Here is a 20,091-nt window from a genome sequence, read left to right as displayed (position 1 = left end):
TGGTGGGTTCTCTGGTGCAGGAGGAGAGGATGCTTCTGAATGAAGCCCTTTCCACACTGGGTGCACCAGTAAGGTCTCTCTCCCGTGTGAGTCTTATAGTGACGTTTCAGGTTCTCCCCCTTCTGGAAGCTCTTCCCGGACTCCTGTGTGCTTGTGTTGATGCATCTTGAGGGTCCTGACAGCATCCCCACAAAGGATGCAGCCCTAGGGCTTCTCACCAGCGTGCGTCCTCTGGTGCGTCACCAGAGTCTGCTTGTGCCGAAAGCTCTTGCCGCAATCACAGCAGACGAAGAGACTCTCCCCGGTGTGAGTTTGCTGGTGAACTTTCAGCACCCGGTGCGTCCGGAAGCCCTTCCCGCACTCGCTGCACAGGCAGGGCCGCTCGCCCGGGTGGATTCTCCGGTGTGTCACCAGGTGCTGCTTCCGGATGAAGCTTTTCCCGCACTCAGTACAGGGGAACGGGCGCTCCCCCTTGTGCGTGTGAAAATGGCGCTTCAGGTTCTCGCTCCTCCGGAAGCCCTTCCCACACTCGCTGCACGTGTGCTTGGCGGGCTTCTGCGTAGCGCGAGTTTGCCGATGCCGTCGGAGCTGCTTGGGCACCGTGAAGCCTTCTCCGCAGTCGCTTGCCCCGGTGTGAGTTCTCACATGCCTCACGAGCGACTGCCGGTGCCTGAAGTTCTTCCCACAAGCCTCACACACGTGGAGCCTCTTTCCCGTGTGGGTTTGCTGGTGAATGCGGAGATCCCCGCGTCTCCGGAAGCTCTTCCCGCACTCACCGCAAGTATGGGGCCGCTCCCCCATGAGGGTCTGCTGGTGCAGCGTGAGATGCACGGGCGAGCAAGAGCTGTCCCCGCAGCCAGGACCGCTGTACGGGTTCTCTCCAGCATGGATTCTCTGGTGGACCCCAAGGGTTTGCTTACAGCTGAAACCTCTCCCACCGTCATTACACCTCTGCAGCTCCTGCCCAGCATGAGTGAACTTGAAGAACCCGGAACGTCTGGAAGCTTTCCCTGCCCTCGCTGCAAGGAAACGCCCTCTCCCCCCGGTGGGTGCTCTGGGGTGTTTTAAAGTGGGCAGACGAGCTGAAGCTCCTCCCACACTGGGGGCAGTTATACGGCGCCACCCCTGAATGGGTTCTCTGGTGTGTTACCAGATGGTGCTTTTGGCGGAAGCTCTTTCCACACTCCGGGCAGGGGTAGGGTCTCTCCCCGGTGTGCGTCTGAAAGTGGCGTTTCAGATTCCCACGCTTCTGGAAGCTTTTCCCACATTCGCTACATTTGTGAGGTTTCTCATCTGGGCTGAGCTGCTGTGGATTTGCGGTTTCAACATGCTTTCCTTTCAGGTGGGCTTGATTTCGTTTGTTTCTCCTCCCCACAGCAAGGCTGCCCTGACCAGTGCGGTTTACTCCCTGGATAGAAAAAAGCGAATGATATTCCTTTTCAGAGTCTCTGAGTGGTGTCTCGAGTTGTCCCAGGTTCTCAGCATTTTCCCTATCATCCTCATCCTCCTTCTTTAGGAGCCTGAAATCAGCTGCTGGAATGAAAAAGAAAAAAGTATTCTGGGCATCCACATGTGTTGGTTGCAAAGACCAAATTTGTTACCACCTAACACTTGCTCCCAAGACATTTCATCCCTTGACACGCAGGTCTGCTATGCCTGCAGCTCAATATACCGTGGGTAGCAAGTGTGAGCCTGGCCCAATTATGGGGCTGATTCTGCCATTCTTGCATTAAGCACTCCCACTGAAACCAGTGGGACTATGTGGCCCAGGTCAAGATGGGGGCTCTTAACCCAGAGAGCCCAAATTGCAGCTCTCCAGACTGGAGCGCTGGGAGAAGACCCGATCCCAGTTTGACCCCCGGGGGTTTTGGGGTGGCAAAAGGGCACGGGCCACATAAACCTTCCCACATGCGGCATGCGAGTGCTATCAACCACTCCCAACCTAAGGGAGGGCGTGAAACTGGAAGGGCCTGGTGTAACTCCCACCAAGGAATGGGAGAGATGCTGGGGCATCCATAGGAATGTTGGTGGGTTCGAACTTCCCCAGGTCACTGGCTAAAGTGACCTCACTCAGTTTGGTCTCAAAGCGGGGAGAGATGTGACAAAGAGGGACTGTTCTTAATGTTTCCTCTGAATATTGTGGGGGTGCCTCAGTTTCCCCTAGGCAGCTCTTAAGTATCTAGGTGGTTGGATAAGGGTGAATGATCATTGCAGAGCCCTAGAGGGCAGGGGTGTGCAGGGGTCTGGACACAGAGAATGGCCGACACCCTGTTTCCTGGCAACTGATGGCCTGGCCCTTCCCCCCTGCAAGGTGAGAGCTAAAGGGTTGGAGAACAAAGGGATCAGGTGCCCTCCTGGCCCAAGAAAGGGACAAAGCCCAGAGGAGGAGGGGCTGGAGAGAGTTTCAGTTTGGGGCTGGCTGGGGACATGGAGTGAAGTGCAGACATGGTTGTCTGGCTCACTGCCCCCCAAAATGGACCCGGCTGAGGGGTCCTGTTCTCTGCACCTACAAGCTCTGTGTTAGACCATGTTCCTGTCGTCTAATAAACCTTCTGTGTTCCCAGCTGGCTGTGAGTCACGTCTGACTGTGAAGTTGAGGGGCAGGACCCTCTGGCTTCCCCAGGAGCCCGCCTGGGCGGACTCGCTGTGGGAAGCGCACGGAGGGGCAGAGGATGCTGAATGCTCCGAGGTCCGACCCAGGAAGGTGGAAGCCATGTGAGCTGTGTGTCCTGCAGACAGGCTGCTCACAGAAAGGAGACTTCCCCAGAGTCCTGCCTGGCTTCGTGGGGAGAAATCTTTGGAGTAAGGTGAGATAGGATGACAAATGTGGCTGTACCTTAGAACAATTTTCCAAACAGTGTGTGGTATTGAATTAAGTTTGAAGGTCCATGTAGCCAAGGGCTTCTCTGAAGCAGGCTTCAGGAGAACACTTGCTGTGAAACCTGTTATCTGAACAGGACTCACTCCTGCATGGACCCCTCAGTGAGTTTTCCTGGATACTCTGATCTCAGCCCATTCTGCGTGTGCTCTAACATTCCTTGAATCCTCTACTCCAGCTCCACAATCCATTGGATCTCATCCTCCAGTTAATCTCCCCGAAACAAAAATTCATTCTTTTCACTAAACAGTAAACTCTCCCATGGGCCCCTGGGATTGATAACGGCCTGGATCACTTTCCCAATATAGCCCAGCACGAGCACTCCTCTCTGATGGCTGCTGTTGTCTCCGGTGGTAGCAATCTGTTCACTGTTTCTATGGCCAGGAAGCTATTAAAGTTCCTACTCCCTCGCCGGTAATTTTATTTCTTCCAAATCCTGATGCTCCCAGAGCGATGGCCCTTCCTCCGGATTGTGCAGGGACACAAGAGCAGATCTGGGAACTGGATACCCTGTTCACAAAGACAGGATGACACACCTGTCTGCAAGGTTCTCCTTCCAGCCTATGCTCTATTCCCCTATTCCCCACCCCTGGAGCAAGAGGCTCTCCACAGTGATAGCAATCCACACCCGCATCTGAGCAGCATCACTCGTAGTGGGGCCAGGACTCAGCACTTCAATGTTCATTTGCAAAAGCTCTATGGCTTTTTATGTACCGGGAAAGCTGGGGCTCGGATATTCGTCTCAATCTCTGATCCCACCCAGGAATGTCAAAGCTCCAACACGCAGTCAAAAACAAAGAAAACTGATCTTTACCTAGTGAAATCAGATGATTGTAATTCTCCCTCATCACCTCCTGGTACAGCGCCTTCTGCCATTCTGTCAATTCCTCCCACTCCTCAAGGGTCAAATAGACAGTGACGTCCTCAAATATCACAGGCACCTGAAATCAAGAGGAACATGCGCTCAGCACCTACTGCTGATGCCCTGAGACTCAGCCAGGCAGAGGGAAGTGTTTGTAGAGCGTCTTTATATTCTGCTCTGGATGGTTCATATATGCAGTCTCATTTCTGGACACTTGTAAACTCCCAGGAATAGGAACTGGGTTTTGTACAGAGTCAGTGCTCTCTAATTTATCCGGTGGCATCTGAGCACCTCAACAAAGAGATAAAAAGCCCCAAAGGAGCTTAGAAGTTGTAGTCTGAACTTTACTGCTGCTACATGGTTTCCTCATTGCTCCATCTCTACACACACAGGCCTCTCCTCCACTCTTCCTGGACATCTGGAGCTCTTAGTCTCACACAGTGCATTGGCCAATCACTTGCTAAAGGCCCCTTCTGACCAATCAGAACCTCCAGAGCAATGTCCGGTCAGTGACATAGGAGCTTGCATGAGAGAAAAGTAAAGTCCTGATTGGTTGGAGGCACTTTACTATCCAGAGGTTTTGTCTGTTGAGTAGATAGTTCTGCACCCAGCCCTTCGGAGCCCCAATTAGTGGGTTATTCCTTACAGTGCATTGAATCCATCTCCTCTATAAACTGCGCATATAGAATCTCCACACCTAATCGGAGATTACGGCTTCTCGCTGAAACACGTCTGCATGTTCTGTCTCACAGCGGGCTTGGTCCAAAGCCTACTGAAGTCAATGCAAGTCTTTCTAGGACTCCAGTGGGCTTTCAATGAGGCCCGAGACCCTCGCATCTTTTCCCTGCTCTTCGCAGCCCTGAACTCGATCCTTTTTTTGGAACATGTTGGGGTGATACTGACGTTTATTTTTGTCTTTTAAGGGTTGGGTGAGGGAGGCCCAGTGTTTACAGCACCAGCGTCCCTGCATTTTAGAACACGAGCAGCCGGCTGCAGGCTATGAAGTGCTGTAGCCCCGTTACACAGTTGCCAATTTTCACGCGGTAAATAAGCACCCCGACTTCCACAATAAGCCAAAAAAATCAAGCTAATCCCACTTCAAAACAAGGCCAGAACAAGCCAATCCCTAAGAACCCCAACACGCTATGTGACTGGATCCCCCCCGGCCCACAGTCTGGGTCCGTGCTGGGCCTGCTGCGCGCCCCTGACTCTCTCCCCGCTTGCCCTTGCTTGCTGAGAACCGATCGAAAACAATGACGCAACTAGCTACAAGCCAAACAAGCAAAAAACTAGCCAACAAGCAACTCACAAGCCAATTAAGCCAAAAACAAGCCCAAATATCTGCGTTTTTTTCACGGGTTTGGCATGTCTGCCCTGTCAGTGCCAGAAGATTAGGGAGACAAGGTGGGGGAGGTCAGATCTTTAACTGGAGCCGCTTCTGTTGGGGAGAGAGCCCAGCGGCTCCAGTAAGGGAGACGCCCTCCCCCACCTTGTCTCTCTGGCCAGCCAACAGAGGGGGAAGCGCAGAAGGGTTGAGCGTTACCCCTGCAGGGGCCCGGGGACACGCTGCATGGAACGAGCGCCCTAGGCGGGCTCTTGGCTCCGATCTCGGGCCCCGATCCTGCCGCGTGGGCGAGCCCCCGTGCTGGGCGAGGCCCCCCGATTGCAGGATCCGGGGGGCGCGGGGCCTTCAGAGCCTGCGGGAGTGGGGCCGGGGGAACCCACCCCCTGCCCTGCCTCTGCCTGGGACCAGCTGAGGGCAGCCCTCGGAATCCCCCGTTCACAACCCCGTGCCCGGGGGCCGCCCCCCAGCGCCCGAGGGAGAGGGGGGAGCGGCAGCGGGGCACGTGTTCCCGGCAGCCGGGGAAGCTGCTCCCCCTCCAGCCCCAGAGGAGGCCGCCGGGGCCGTGCAAACTCCGCCCCTGATCCCGGTGAACCGCGGGGTGGACCTGCCCCGGGCAGCTGCCGGCCCAACCCCTTTCCCCGGGACCCTCCCTCGCCCTGCTGGGACCCACCCGCAGCATCCCCCGGCTCCTACCCGAGGGCGGGCCCCGTCAGCCATCGCCCGGGCGCTGCTGCAGCCCAGCGGGCGCCCGGCTCCCGGGAGCCCCGGGTTCCCCGCACGCTCCCGCTTTGCCGGGGCGATGCCGCCTGCGGGGCTCGCGGGCACCCCCTAGCGCCCCGTGTGCGTAACCACCGGCCGGGCTGCGCCGGGAGAGCCCGCCCCTACCTGCCGCCGCCGCTTTCAGGCCCCCCTCGGCCGGGTGTACGGAGCCATTAATAGGAGTTGGTTCTGGGTCCAAAAACCACCCGCGCCTAAAGCATGCGAGGGGCCGGGGGCTGGTTCCTCCCGTGAGCGGCTTGCCCCAGCCCGGGGTGAGGGGTGGAGGTGGCCACTGGAAGGGTCCGCGCTTCCTTTCCCGCAAAGCTGGTTTGGGGGTCGGTCAGCGGCGGCAGTTTCCCTTGTGCACGGTGATGATGCTAATCAGGACGGGCGAAGGGCTTTTTCAGCCCTGGACTTTGTTAACATGGCACAGGGCGGAGGGGCACGCCGAGCCAAACTCTGATACCTCGTGTGCAACGTGCGGCGCTGTCTATATGCTGCTCGGCTCCCAGTGGAGTCACTCCGGATTTATAGCGGTGTCAAAGCAAGAGCAAAATTTCACTGGAGTCTCTGGAATGATTGATCCGTTCTCACTTCTCCCGCCTGCATCCGACTGTAGGAGAACTCCAGGACAACCGCTTCATGAAGGAATAGCCAGCTCCCTGACCCAAGGCCCTCTTGGCACAGCGGTACATACGGGTTGCAAGGATCCCCTGGGTCTGGTATGTTTGTGGTAGCCTGCCCATTAATGGTATGTAGGGTCTCCAATGAAAGCCTGTGTCACATGGGTTATCAAAATCATTGCGAGATGTACGGAAAATAGGTGAAGAGTTCTGTTTTATGCTAAAAACTCTGCTCTCTGGGGCAGTGAGTTAAGGCAAGTCACTGACAGGTGATCCACAAACTCCTGTCAAGCGGGGGGAAGAGACATTTATCTCACTCTGGCCGGTCACATGCAAGTTAAGTACTGTACGACTCACAATGGACGGCCATTTACGGTCTGAGCAAAATGCTAGTCACTAGGTGGTGGAGGTTGCTGGACAAAACAAGAACAGCCGGGGTTCTCCTGTTTACAGTAAGACAATGAACTCTTGAGACTAGATTTGGGGTGCAGATAAACCCCCAGTTCTCCTTCCGTCTATGTGAACAAACCGCTAGCGGGTTTGATCTTATGGGAAGGGGTCTCAGCCAAATCGGTTGAAAAGGCTGGGGAAAGGACAGGGGACTGGGTGGGGGAGTCAGCTACTCACAGGAGCCAGGGCCAGGCCTTGGGAGTCCTATTTAGGGGCTAGGGAGCCTGTTCTGATTTTGTCTCATACCTAACCATGTGTTTGGGGGCAGAGATAGCACAGTGGTTTGAGCATTGGCCTGCTAAACCCAGGGTTGTGAGTTCAAGCCTTGAGGGGGCCATTTGGGATCTGGGGCAAAAATTGGGGATTGGTCCTGCTTTGAGCAGGGGGTTGGACTAGATGACCTCCTGAGGGCCCTTCCAACCCTGATATTCTATGTTTCCAACATTCTGTCTGCCCCTCGCTTGAATCTCGGTTCTCTGATTATAAACATCTCCTCCTTGTCGCTCTATGTCTACCGGAGCTGCGTGACGCAGAGCGGGGACCCTGAGCGGGCGTGTTCTGCTCCTTTGTGAGCAGCGAATCTGAGAGCTCTGCGCTCAGCGGGCTTAGGAGTGCTAGTCATAATGTAGGATTCAGGCCTGTATTTCCGCCTGAGACAGAATTTTGGGCCCTGTTTGCCTGTTTGATTCTTGATACACTTATATTCTTACTAATATGTGTGAACAAAGGGATCCTTACTGAAATGTGTAAACAAAGGGCAAAAATGTGGCTTCTGCCTGGCCAGGTGGGTTTGTTGGTGTAACAGGAACAGATAAGAGCAGTTAAAGTGTTACTGGGCATGGCCGGCAGGCGTGTAACAGACAAGCACACACTTGAAGATTGCCTCAGCTCCTATCTCAAGAAAAGGTCAACCAGTCGGGAGGGGCAAGGAGGATTGGGGGAAGGTATAAAACATGAAAAGGCCAAAGAAATGCCTTTCCTGACCATAGCACAACCTCGCTCCTTACCCCTCCCATGGGGTACAAAAGAGGTGGGATGAAGACCCCAGACTCACGGCCCCCCCAAAATGGGACACAACCATAAACTGTAAGGGTATGCATTGCAGGTATAATTATGCCTGCTAAAGGGGAATGGGGACACGGGGTAAAGGCTCTGCGGCGTCGGAGCCGGGAAGGGGGACGCGGGGTAAAGGCTCCGCAGCATCGGAGCCAGGAAGGGGGTGGTCGTGCCATCGAGTTAATTAGATCTGCAGAAAGAGATTCTGTTTGTAATGAACTATTTTTATTGCTCCAAACCCCCTGCACACAGTACATGAGATTACACAGGATTCACAGGTATTGCTGTTAGGGATGTAACTATCCTTTAAAGAAGTACCCGTTTAAACTATTAACATTATATTGTTAACTGTTTAATTGTTAACCATCTACCCCTGGTGGGGGGCTACCCACCCTGCTGTCTCTGGAGTGCAGTGGGCTGGGGGATCATTTGCGTGTGCATGGCTGGGCGTTGTCACCCCTCGCTCTCCCAGTTTCTAGCCACTACCTAGTGCGGCTAGTTCGGCAGATTGGTGCCAGGGCAGAGCCAAGCGTTCCAGCAGATCCAGTGGTTCCCAGCCAGATCCACTGCTGCAGCCAGTTGCAAGAGAAGCAGAGCTGGGGGGCTGCCCCCGACGGTGCCCTCTCTGCCGGACACAGGCTGATCCAATGGCCCCCCAAGCCACGAAAGCGTTGCAAGCTCCCGCGCTCCCCGGGTATTGCTGTGACATTTTTGATGTGCGCATTAGGTATTACAATGTCACAAATTATTTTACCAACTGGTTTTAAACGTTAATTGGAATATATTACCGGTAAGACTAACGCTGATCGGTTAACCGTGTAACATTTTACCTCCCTAACTGCTGTACGGTTCTACCACACGTGACAACACTGCAATAAACCCCTTCTCTCACCCCTAGGGAGAGACATTGGTTTCTGCCATTGCTACTCACAGCAGCGAACAATTACTGAGTGTTCCGAGTGACGTCTGCAGCACGCGCCCAATGCCTCCGCTGATGCCAGCCGTTCTTGTGCCTTCCAAGCTCCCACAGAGGAGGAGGTGCAAAGACAGCAAGATCAAGCCCTAGCCTGGCTCAGAGAAGCACCGGGCACACAAACTTCACACTAGATTTTTTTTAAAAAGCATCCAAATTTTTGTGTGTGTCAGCGTGGTGCTGGAGAAAGGTGACAGCCCAGGAGACAGGCTGCCTCTACCCCCAGAGCATGTACACAGACAGCGTGGCACAAGCAACCCAAACCATGCTCTTGATCTGGGGAAGTCCAGTTCTAGCAGGCAGGACCATTAATTCGGCACAACTCATTCAAACCTCAGCCTCTCTGCTGGGAACACCACGAAGGGGGCTAATTTGGGAAGGGTACATGGACATCTGTCCACTGGTAAAATGGCTGAGACCCGGCATACTCATTTCCCATGGGCCACTTTCCATCAATATCAACCCCAGTGAGATTTAAACTGGTAACCCAGCAGTAGAAAGCTCTCCCTCTCATTCGGAATTGCTATTCAGTTCTCGACTTTTCTAAAAATCGCCTGTGTAGATCCTGCAAAGTCTGGTGACTCCACCAGGTCTAACACCTCAGCACGTTATGTGACCTCACACCTACCAGAAAACAGCTAAAGCACTGAGCCACCCTAAAGGTCACAAAGCAATTCCTGGAGACTTTCCTAAGTGACAGATCTGCATGTGCGTGACTTTAACGATAAAGCTGTCTACTACTTGGACTCCTTTTAGTTCTCCAGAGCTAGACCAGCTAAGGGGGAAGAGAGCTGGATTCCAAACCCTCTTGGACATCAGTGGGAATTATTGTGGGGATTTCCTCTGGCCTGTGTTACCCAGGAGGTCAGACTAGATAGTTGCAATGGTCCCTTCTGGCCTTGGAATCTAGGAATCAACAGAATTGTTTAAGTTCAAAACATTTTCACAGGGGCAAAACTTCTGAACATAGTAAACACACAGCCAGCAGACGTGTTGAGCAAGAACGTGCCAGTTTTACTTTTCAGAGTAAAACCACCCTTTAAATAGTTCCACTCAAGTCCTACGTGCTGATATACGGTGATTTTATTAAGGGTGAATTGAACAATGAGCTTTAAAGTGTCCATCCCATCAGATGGGTGGGAGAATATTTTTTACACTTTTTGGATGCTGTTCCTACCTTGGGAACATAATATGTTTCCATTTGTCAGGGCAAGTTTTCCCCACGTGCAACAAGATGTTGCATTTTTGTTCTTTCTGTGCAACTTGCGGCCCAGCGGATTAAGCCTCATGGCTTGTTTTATTGTAACGCACAACAGGAAAAGTGAACTTTGGAACCGTGATCACCGAGACCAGCGTTTCTCTTGCATGAGTGACCTGGTGACGCCGAAGATCATGAATGGCTTGAAAACATCTCCCACACTCTCTGCACAGGCAGGTGGCTTGGTTATGTGGGTCTCCTGGTGCCTGAGCAGCTGTTGCTTCTGAATGAAGCACTTCTCACACCTGGTGCATTTAAACCGCTTCTTCCCTGCATGGACTCTCAGGCACATTGCCGGGTCTCGCTTTTGAGCAAAGCATTTCCCATATTCAGCGCGCACATGGGTCCTCTCTGCACGAGCGAGCTGGTGACGGTCCGGAGCTGCATGATTTGAGAAGTGCTTCTCACATGGGCTCCTTTTCTTCTTGTCCTGCTCCAAGGGATCTGGGATTGTAGCTGACCTCTTGTCGCTCAGGCCAGACAGATCTAACGTTACGGGCAGCCTCCTGTTCTGCTTGGAGACGTTGCTCTCACTCGGGCAGGCTTCTTCCTTGACGGAAGTCTGCAAGGCATGCTCCCTAGAGTCCCGGGGTAATAGACTGACTTGTCGCAGGCTTACATCATACGCTTCGTCATGCCTCTCCACCTTGAGCTGGACCCCGAGAGCATCTGCAGGATTAGAATCAATGGCCGGACAATGGTCAGTGACAAAGCACTCTGACACGACAATAGATTTTGTTTCACGGGGGGATTCCAAGACACAGAACCTTTTAGAAACTTAGTATGGTCCTGCAAGGGGGCCAGCTCGGGACTCACAAATCCACTTGACAAGAGGAACTCTGCAACGTGTAGCCTCAGGCTCTTAGACCAGAACACAAGGGCTCTTCTCAGGCTTTGCTTCACCAACAAAGGTGGCGGTGTGCACAGTTCTACGTCGGTGGGAGACGTTCTCCTGCTGACATAGCTCCCACCGCTCGTTGGCGGTGGTTTAGTTCTCTCCCGCTGGCACAGAGCGTCTACACAGAGATCTTACAGTGGCACAGCTGTGTAGACATGGCCTAAGCTGGACAAAATTGACTCCGCAAACCCACCGGCATGTTTTGGCAGATAATTTGTTATCCAGACACTGTGCTCTAGACCTGAATTGTAAAAAAGATCCCCCACCACCATCTATACCAAGATGTGAATTCAACAGTGAAATGAATACAACTCCCCCTGAGGTTTTGGGCCTGGATCTGACCCACATCACTTTCCCTGCTGAGTGCGGGTAGAGCAGAAGCCATTTCATCAGGAACAACAGACCGGCAGGATTTTGGTTTTGGCAGAGGGAGACAACTGGTTACATTTCTAGTTGCCCTGACTCCAACCATTACTGGGGGTTGCAAGGTTGGTCATTCCAACGCAGCTGAACCTTCTTCCCTGTTACTGGCTGGAGGAATATAGGTGCACAAAACTGCACCGAGTTGCCCAAAATACAGGGCAGGAATTCCATATTAACAGAGATCACTGTAGACACCTTTTCTGAGCAGTGTGGAGCACAGGAAGGGATCCCTATCCGGCCAGACACCACAGAACCCACCGTAAACTTCCCATTGATAAAGGGAGACAAGGGAAAAAAAAGCAAAGGAACATTGGTATGATCCAAGAGGGGCTGTGATGTAGGCATGCCCAGACCAACCCAGGCAGGCATTAGATCTCCTGCACGTCCAATCACCCTCTTGATACTTCACCTAAGGGCGGGGTAGTGTGTGGTCTCTGCCGAAAGCTCAGAACTCGCTGATCATCCTGGATAATATGAGAGGTTTGTACGGGAAATATTTTAAGAGCTATGGAAAGTGTAGGATGTTACCTGTTGGAGAGAGGCGGGGCGGGGATTTCCCCCGCTGCAGGCGCCCCTGCCAAAGCGCCTCTCCCCTGCGGAGCCAGCCTGCCCGGCCCGCGGTGGCCGTGGGCCTCCTCCCCGGGCTGGGGAGCCCCGGCCATGGCCAGCCCCCCGGCGGGGAGGTGCACGCAGCTGTGTTGCCACCACGGGGGTCACCCAGCCGGGGCTGCAGCCTCCTCTCACCCCCCAGGGCTGCAGGGGGGCTCGGCCCGGGCCATCCTGGCTGGGATGATTTAACTGGGAATTGGTCCTGCTTCGAGCACGGGGTTGGACTAGATGACCTCCTGAGGTCCCTTCCAACCCTGATATTCTATGATTCTATCACTTGCCGAGCCCCCCCAGCAGTCGCAGCTCCCCGGCGGGGCCGGCCCGCTAGCCAGGGCCCCGGCGCATTCCAGCCCCTACCCGAGCCGCAGTCATGGCCAGCGGGCTCCGCCCGGGGTGCAGCGGAGGGGCCCGCGGGCGGCCGGTCCCAGCTGAAGGCAGCGGCAGCCGCTTGGCCCACGCTGCCTCCTCCCCCTGGTCCCGGCAGGCTTGCCTGCGAGACGCCTGCGACCCCCGCGGCAGAGCAGCGCCCGTGCCCGGCCCGGCTCTCGGCCCGGGGCCGGCGTCTCCTCGCAGCTCCATGGGTCCGCTCTGCGCCGCTTGGCGGGGCCGCCTGGGAGTCCGGATTCAATCCCAGCGCCGCTGCCGGAACCCGCTGCCTCAGTTTCCCCTTCTTTAAAATAGGGAGAGCAGCGTCCCTGGCACGCTGGCGCTTCGTTGAGCGAGGGGGAGTTAGGTGAGATCATGTTAGGGAAACCACTAAATTGCAGGGTCCTTAAGGCTTCCGAGGGGGGCTGTGGGTGCATGTCACTGGAGGTGTTTAAGAACAGGTTGGACAAACCCCCGTCAGGGTTGGGCTGGGTTTACTCAGTCCTGCCTCAGCACAGCGGGGGGCTGGAAGTGGTGACCCTCCTCCCTCCCACATCCCTTCCAGCCGCCCCCCCCCCCCCCCCGATTCTGTGATTTTACAGCTTGCCCCTTCAAGAACACTGAGCTCGGCAAACCGCAAATGTCTACAAACCAGGACAGGCTGTGTTAAGGTACAAGCCAACATAACCTTAACGCTGCCCTCTTTTAGCGCTGCCGATAACGCGCACCGTCCCACTCTGCCTTTTCCCTGTACTGGACAGGGCCCCGCCTGCATTTGCTCTGTGCTCGGACAGTGACTCTGCTTCCCCCACAGAAGGCCACATTTGGGAGATTTAACTACCCCGTCGGACCCTTTTACAGCCCTGTCACACCTGCACACAGGATACCACCTAACCCTGTACTATCCCCTCTGCGTTGCTGAATCCACAGACTGCTCTCCTGTCCCACCTCGCTCCTGGCACTGACCCAGAAGTCACCCAATTTCAAGGCTGTATGGGCTGAACTCTGTACTGCCAGCTTTTCAGAAGTTGAGTTTCATTGAACTCCACATTCTGGAAGGGCCGGAGCTGTCACCAGGCCACCTTAACTCTGCGTTCACAACGGTTTTTGCCATTTAATAATGTATATTGTAATAGCTGGGGAATCAGAAGAATTTCCCTGCCCCTACTTGGCAGTGAGGTGACATCACACACCAGCTGTCTGCCATGCTCCACCCCAGAGGTGACTGCATTTTAGTAATGAAGTGATTCCCTGATATATAATTTGTTGTGGGATTCTGCCGAATGGAGGCTATTTTAATTTTCCACCTTTTCCTTAATCCTGAGAGTGACAGTAACCACTGGATGGAGAGCGTTATACATCTTCTGTAACCCTGCCTCAGTTCAGTCTGTCTCCAGCACTGTCACCTCTCCCACGTTAACCCATCACGATAGAGTCTGAGAAACTCACAAACACTGATGACCACATCCTCCCAACACCTCGGTGGTATAGGGGACCTTTATTAGGCCAGTTTTTACAGATGGGGAAACTGAGGCACGGGGCCTTGAAAGGCCAGATTCTGCACTGTGCAGAACAGAAGGTGCAGCATGATGGGGGTGGACAAGGATGTCTCTATGCCACCTTTGTTCCTTCCTAGATTCTGGGCTGCTCTGGGTTGAAGGGGTGTCAGGTGGGGGTGGCCCCCAATTAATTTAGGGCCTACTCTCACATACAGCAGCTTCCCAACTGCTGCCAATGTGCTGCTCCACAGCCAAGAACTGGCAGAGCACGGAGGGGGATGGGAGGTGGCGAATGAATGCCTGCCCTACTCTCCCCTAGGAGCGCCCTGCCCCCTCTACACCACTGGAGCATCATAAAGCGGTCCAGAATCTGACCCTAAGTCACATGGGAAATCTGTGGCAGAACTGGTACTGGCCCCAGATCCCCTGAGTCCCCATCCAGCGTATTAGCCACAAACCTCCTTCCTCGCACCTGAAAGGTGACAGCTACCTACTAGCACCTGAAGGGCTGACGCTCCAAGGGTGGAGAAGAATTGTTTGGGATGGCTCGGGTGTCCAGGTAATCTCCCATGCCTCCATGGATGGGTTTAGTAACAGGCTGTATTCGTTTGGTCAATAACATGTTTTAGTTGCATTTGATTTTTCTAAAGTTTAGGAAGAGGTAACAACTAGCACAGGAGTCAATGCACACAGACCTTCTCATCTGACAGGTGTAACTTTTATAACCCTGACCCAGTCAGGTGACTGGGGCCAGCAAATGACTCTCATACTGAGGCTAGTCCAGTCTCATTGGTGGCTCTGCTCGCATGCTAAGCTTTCCCCCTCTCTCTTCACTTTGCCCCAGCTTCCCGTTGACTACAGACATCCCAGGAACTGTGGTCATGTTTGTTAAATTCAGGAGAGTTCCCTTTGATTCTTGGCCGCTGCAACCTCCATTTATGCTCCTTTCTTTTTCCCTCTTTCCCCGGAGGACCCATCAGGAGAAGGATAATCTTAAACACACATGCTCGGTGTGAGGGACTGTGACGCATTGCCAGAAAGGGTTAAACATCCTGCAAAATAAATAACCCTCAAAAGATATGTGGGGAGATAATGTTTGTGTTTTTGTGTATTTACATATGTATGAGTAGGGTGAACAATGTAATCAGCAGTCCCTGTCTATGCTGAATTCTGATAATTCAGAAATGAAAAGTACATCCTATCATGTAAATGAATTGTAAACACAGGATATCTCGGTATTCATCTCTCTTTAAAATGTACTGTGAATGGGGCAGGAATGAGTAAATGGCCTTATGTTAATTCATATATATAAGCGCTGGTGATGGACCTCCTTCAAAGTCATCCTAATTCCCAACTTGTCAAAAGACATGAAATTACATAAAAGATCCTTGGGTCCTGATTCTGTCATCTCAGATCTGCTTAGGTTTCATCAGGGGAAGTTTAAGCTGCAAGACTGAGGTCCCAGTTATGCTGGTACGCCCTGAGTATGAGATTTGGACATTGGACTATAACCTATGAACTACCTCTAAAAGAACTCTTTGCAACTACAAAGCTCACCATCTCTGCTATGAATCTGAACCACAATGGTTTGAACTCATGTCTGTATGTATATTGGTCTTTTAACCATACTCTCTCTCTTTTGTTTTTTAATAGATTTTAGTTTCGTCTATAAGAATTGGCTGTCTTGTGTATTTGGGTAAGATCTGGAATATTCAATAACCTGGGAGGTAATGTGTCCGATCCTTTTATATGATGAAGTAAGATGATGTAAGATTTTCAGGAATCTTCATCACATTTGGCTTAGATACCTGGAAGATTTGACTTAGATACCTGGAAGGAGGCCTGAGGCTGGATCACTTTTGTTAAGGAAAAGTTAGCACACGTGACTCCATTTTGGTTTGGGGCCCACCATTGTTTAAATGCCAGCACATCATACACCAGGAGGAGTGATCCTTAGATACTGAATCCCTGTGAAAATCCTCCTCCTTGTCTCCAGCCTGCCTTGACTCCCAGTATCTGGTTTTTGTCAGTCTCTAACTCCCTGTCTCTTGGCCTTGATGTGAGGCCTCCCATTCTGATAATAAAAGTTACTGATGCATGGCTTTAGGACCATGCTGTGTAATTAACATATTGGTATAGCATGAGGAATGCACCAAGCAGGGATAGGTGGTAGATAAGACAAGGGTTTGTTTATTGGCTAAGGTTTCCGATGCACGAGGGCAACATGCTTTGCTAAAAAGTATATAACCTTTGTATAATCTGTGTTCAGGGTCCCCCCCTGGCTAGCAGGGGGGCACCATGCTCGAGCGTAATAAACTTAGTGTTTTTTGGGAACTCTGCAGTTGTGGACTTTGTTTCTGTGCCTCAGCCTAGATTCGAACTGTGCGTGACCTATCAGGTATAATTCGCAGCATTGGTGTGCGTGTCCTATCAGGTGTAATTCGCAGCATTGGTGGTGCGTGTCCTATCAGGTGTAATTCACAGCATTGGTGTGCGTGTCCTATCAGGTATAATTCGCAGCAGTTGTATGCATGTCCTACCAGGTGTAATTCGCAGCAGTTGTATGCGTGTCCTACCATGTGTAATTCATAACAGTTTTGGCGACCCAGATGGGACTCTAGGCTCGCCCCAACAAGCGAGACTACACTCCTCCTGTCAGACAGCTCCAGCCGGCACAGGGTGAGTTCACCTTTGAGAACTCCGAGGAGTGGGGGGTGTGAGCCGTCGCTTAGGCGATATGGTGGCACATTTTGTGTTCTTTTGGTAGCCCATTATGGGTTCTGGGCAGAGTGTAAGTAAGGGGACCCCTTTGGCTGAAATTCTCGAGAATTGGGGGAATATTTCTGGCACCCATGGGTTAGGTAGGAAGAAAGCTGTTATTTTATGTAAGGTTGAGTGGCCAGCACTAACAACTCAAACATCTGTTAAATGGCCACCGGATGGGTCCTTTGCTGGGGATACATTAACAGCGCTTAGAAGGAGGCTGGAGGACAAAGCTCCAGCCCAGATGGATTATTGGTATGTATGGGACAACTGGGCTTATGCGCATGCGAAAGGACATCCTCTTTCCTCTTCCTTTTCTTATTCATCTCAGGAGTCTCCAGCCCCGCTCTGTGCTATGCCTGCTTCTGCCCCTCCTCCGGCTTACCCTCGGCTTTCTGACTTATGCCCGTCACCTCCTTGCTTGCCAATTGCCGTGCTTTCTGTCCAGGTGACAAGCCTCATGTGGGGAGGACTCGGGTAGCCCTTGTAAGTGAAAATATTTAAGAAAAGAGACCAGGAGGGCTGGGGGCTAGTTAAGAAGCCCACCCTCCTTGTTAATTTGGTAGTGAAACAAAGCTGGTGCTCATGGAAGGGACAGTTCAGAGAAAAAAAACAGGATCGGGCCCAAGTGGGCAGGCAACAAATAAAGAGATTGGAAAACAGGTTGGAAACTTGAAGGTCATAGTGAAAAAAGAGGAGTAAATAATTACAGGAATGGAAAACATAAATCCCGGAATAATACTTGGAATGGTAAAATCTAAGTTAATTGGGTGTCATTTTAAAAAATAAGCAAGTAATTTAAAAAAAAAAAAAGTAAGAAGTTAACTCTTTAGTTGCTGGAAAAAATTAAGCAGTTGAACTTTGTAAAATACTGGAAAGAAAAAAAATTCTTGGTTTCTTTGCAGCCATTTTGGAAAAAAATGGGCCCTTTTCCAAAGAAATGCAATTATACAGTGCTACTTAATTAATATCTTATTAGGTTCCAAGGGGCTACAATAGGTGGTGTCTTCCTTTTCAGGTCGCTATGTGTTTGACAGCAGGAGTTAAAAGTAAAAGGCAATCAAAAGTCTGGTAAAGTTTATTGTGCCCTTTTTAAAGTAAGAATCTTTAACCTGTGGATCCAAAAGCAAGCCAGAAAGCATTTGTTTTAATGTAAATTACCTAACTAATAAGGTAGAGGCCACTGAAACCTGGGCTGCCTATAAAACAAATACAAGAAAATATGGGTAATTCCTCTGTTTTGCCTGCAATTAACAAAGGTATTTGTATAAAAAAAAAAAAAAATTTAAGCAATGACTGACTGCCCAAAAGGGATAGATCTGTGCTTTTTTTTGTCTTTCAGAAAATCAGAAAAAACTGATGCCAGCTGAAAAGCAATTCAACATCTCATGAATTTACTGGCACAATAGGAATTCTGTTCTGTGTTCTATGTCCTGTCATAGAATCATAGAATCATAGAATATCAGGGTTGGAAGGGACCCCAGAAGGTCATCTAGTCCAACCCCCTGCTCAAAGCAGGACCAATTCCCAGTTAAATCATCCCAGCCAGGGCTTTGTGAAGCCTGACCTTAAAAACCTCTAAGGAAGGAGATTCTACCACCTCCCTAGGTAACGCATTCCAGTGTTTCACCACCCTCTTAGTGAAAAAGTTTTTCCTAATATCCAATCTAAACCTCCCCCACTGCAACTTGAGACCATTACTCCTCGTTCTGTCATCTGCTACCATTGAGAACAGTCTAGAGCCATCCTCTTTGGAACCCCCTTTCAGGTAGTTGAAAGCAGCTATCAAATCCCCCCTCATTCTTCTCTTCTGCAGGCTAAACAATCCCAGCTCCCTCAGCCTCTCCTCATAACTCATGTGTTCCAGTCCCCTAATCATTTTTGTTGCCCTTCGCTGGACTCTCTCCAATTTATCCACATCCTTCTTGAAGTGTGGGGCCCAAAACTGGACACAGTACTCCAGATGAGGCCTCACCAATGTCGAATAGAGGGGAACGATCACATCCCTCGATCTGCTCGCTATGCCCCTACTTATACATCCCAAAATGCCATTGGCCTTCTTGGCAACAAGGGCACACTGCTGACTCATATCCAGCTTCTCGTCCACTGTCACCCCTAGGTCCTTTTCCGCAGAACTGCTGCCTAGCCATTCGGTCCCTAGTCTGTAGCTGTGCATTGGGTTCTTCCGTCCTAAGTGCAGGACCCTGCACTTATCCTTATTGAACCTCATCAGATTCCTTTTGGCCCAATCTTCCAATTGGTCTAGGTCCTTCTGTATCCTATCCCTGCCCTCCAGCGTATCTACCACTCCTCCCAGTTTAGTATCATCCGCAAATTTGCTGAGAGTGCAATCCACACCAGCCTCCAGATCATTTATGAAGATATTGAATAAAACCGGCCCCAGGACCGACCCTTGGGGCACTCCACTTGATACCGGCTGCCAACTAGACATGGAGCCATTGATCACTACCCGTTGAGCCCGACAATCTAGCCAGCTTTCTACCCACCTTATAGTGCATTCATCCAGCCCATACTTCCTTAACTTGCTGACAAGAATACTATGGGAGACCGTGTCAAAAGCTTTGCTAAAGTCAAGAAACAATACATCCACTGCTTTCCCTTCATCCACAGAACCAGTAATCTCATCATAAAAGGCGATTAGATTAGTCAGGCATGACCTTCCCTTGGTGAATCCATGCTGGCTGTTCCTGATCACTTTCCTCTCATGCAAGTGCTTCAGGATTGATTCTTTGAGGACCTGCTCCATGATTTTTCCAGGGACTGAGGTGAGGCTGACTGGCCTGTAGTTCCCAGGATCTTCCTTCTTCCCTTTTTTAAAGATTGGCACTACATTAGCCTTTTTCCAGTCATCCGGGACTTCCCCGGTTCGCCACGAGTTTTCAAAGATAATGTCTTGTGGTGTTTGTCTTGTGGCCAGAATTGCTGTGTTTAATTTTTCATAGGACAGTTTAGTTTAAAACTAAATAAAAGGGTTAAATCAAAATGCAGATACTTGTTTTATTCAACTTGGAATACAAAGTGTTTAAATAATATCAAAAAATGTAATATACTAAAGTTTAATACATTTGCTTATGTAAAAAAAAAATTTCATTGGCCAGATCTTTTAATTAAAAAAATTGTTAAAATTTGCACACCAACAGTCTTTGGAAGCAAGGACATGAAAGGTTAACCCACTCCCCATATTATACATGAGATCCTTCTGGCTACCTCACATTTCTAGCCAAAGGGCTGAAAAAAAAGGAAAGCTATTGGACACCAGAGGTTGTACCAAGTGGACTCCTCAAAAGTGGGTGTGCTTGTCCTGGCTT

General features: G+C 51.3%; 1 protein-coding gene across 1 annotated transcript; it reads right to left on the bottom strand.

Annotated features, from left to right (window-relative positions):
• Nucleotides 1-261: 261 nt before the first annotated feature.
• On the bottom strand, nt 262-6,837 carry LOC140905802 (zinc finger protein 92 homolog). Its single transcript, XM_073329303.2, has 4 exons — nt 6,825-6,837; nt 5,779-5,891; nt 3,693-3,819; nt 262-1,533 (listed from the first exon to the last, which is right to left on the bottom strand). The coding sequence occupies exons 1-4, from the start codon at nt 6,835-6,837 to the stop codon at nt 944-946; spliced, it is 843 nt and encodes a 280-aa protein (XP_073185404.2). The 3' UTR covers nt 262-943.
• Nucleotides 6,838-20,091: the final 13,254 nt, after the last annotated feature.

This window comes from Lepidochelys kempii, chromosome 2 (genome assembly GCF_965140285.1).
Source record: "Lepidochelys kempii isolate rLepKem1 chromosome 2, rLepKem1.hap1, whole genome shotgun sequence".
Classification (NCBI taxonomy): Eukaryota; Metazoa; Chordata; order Testudines; family Cheloniidae; genus Lepidochelys; species Lepidochelys kempii.
Note: the sequence above shows the minus strand (reverse complement) of the source record. Positions and strands in the feature narration are given on the sequence as shown.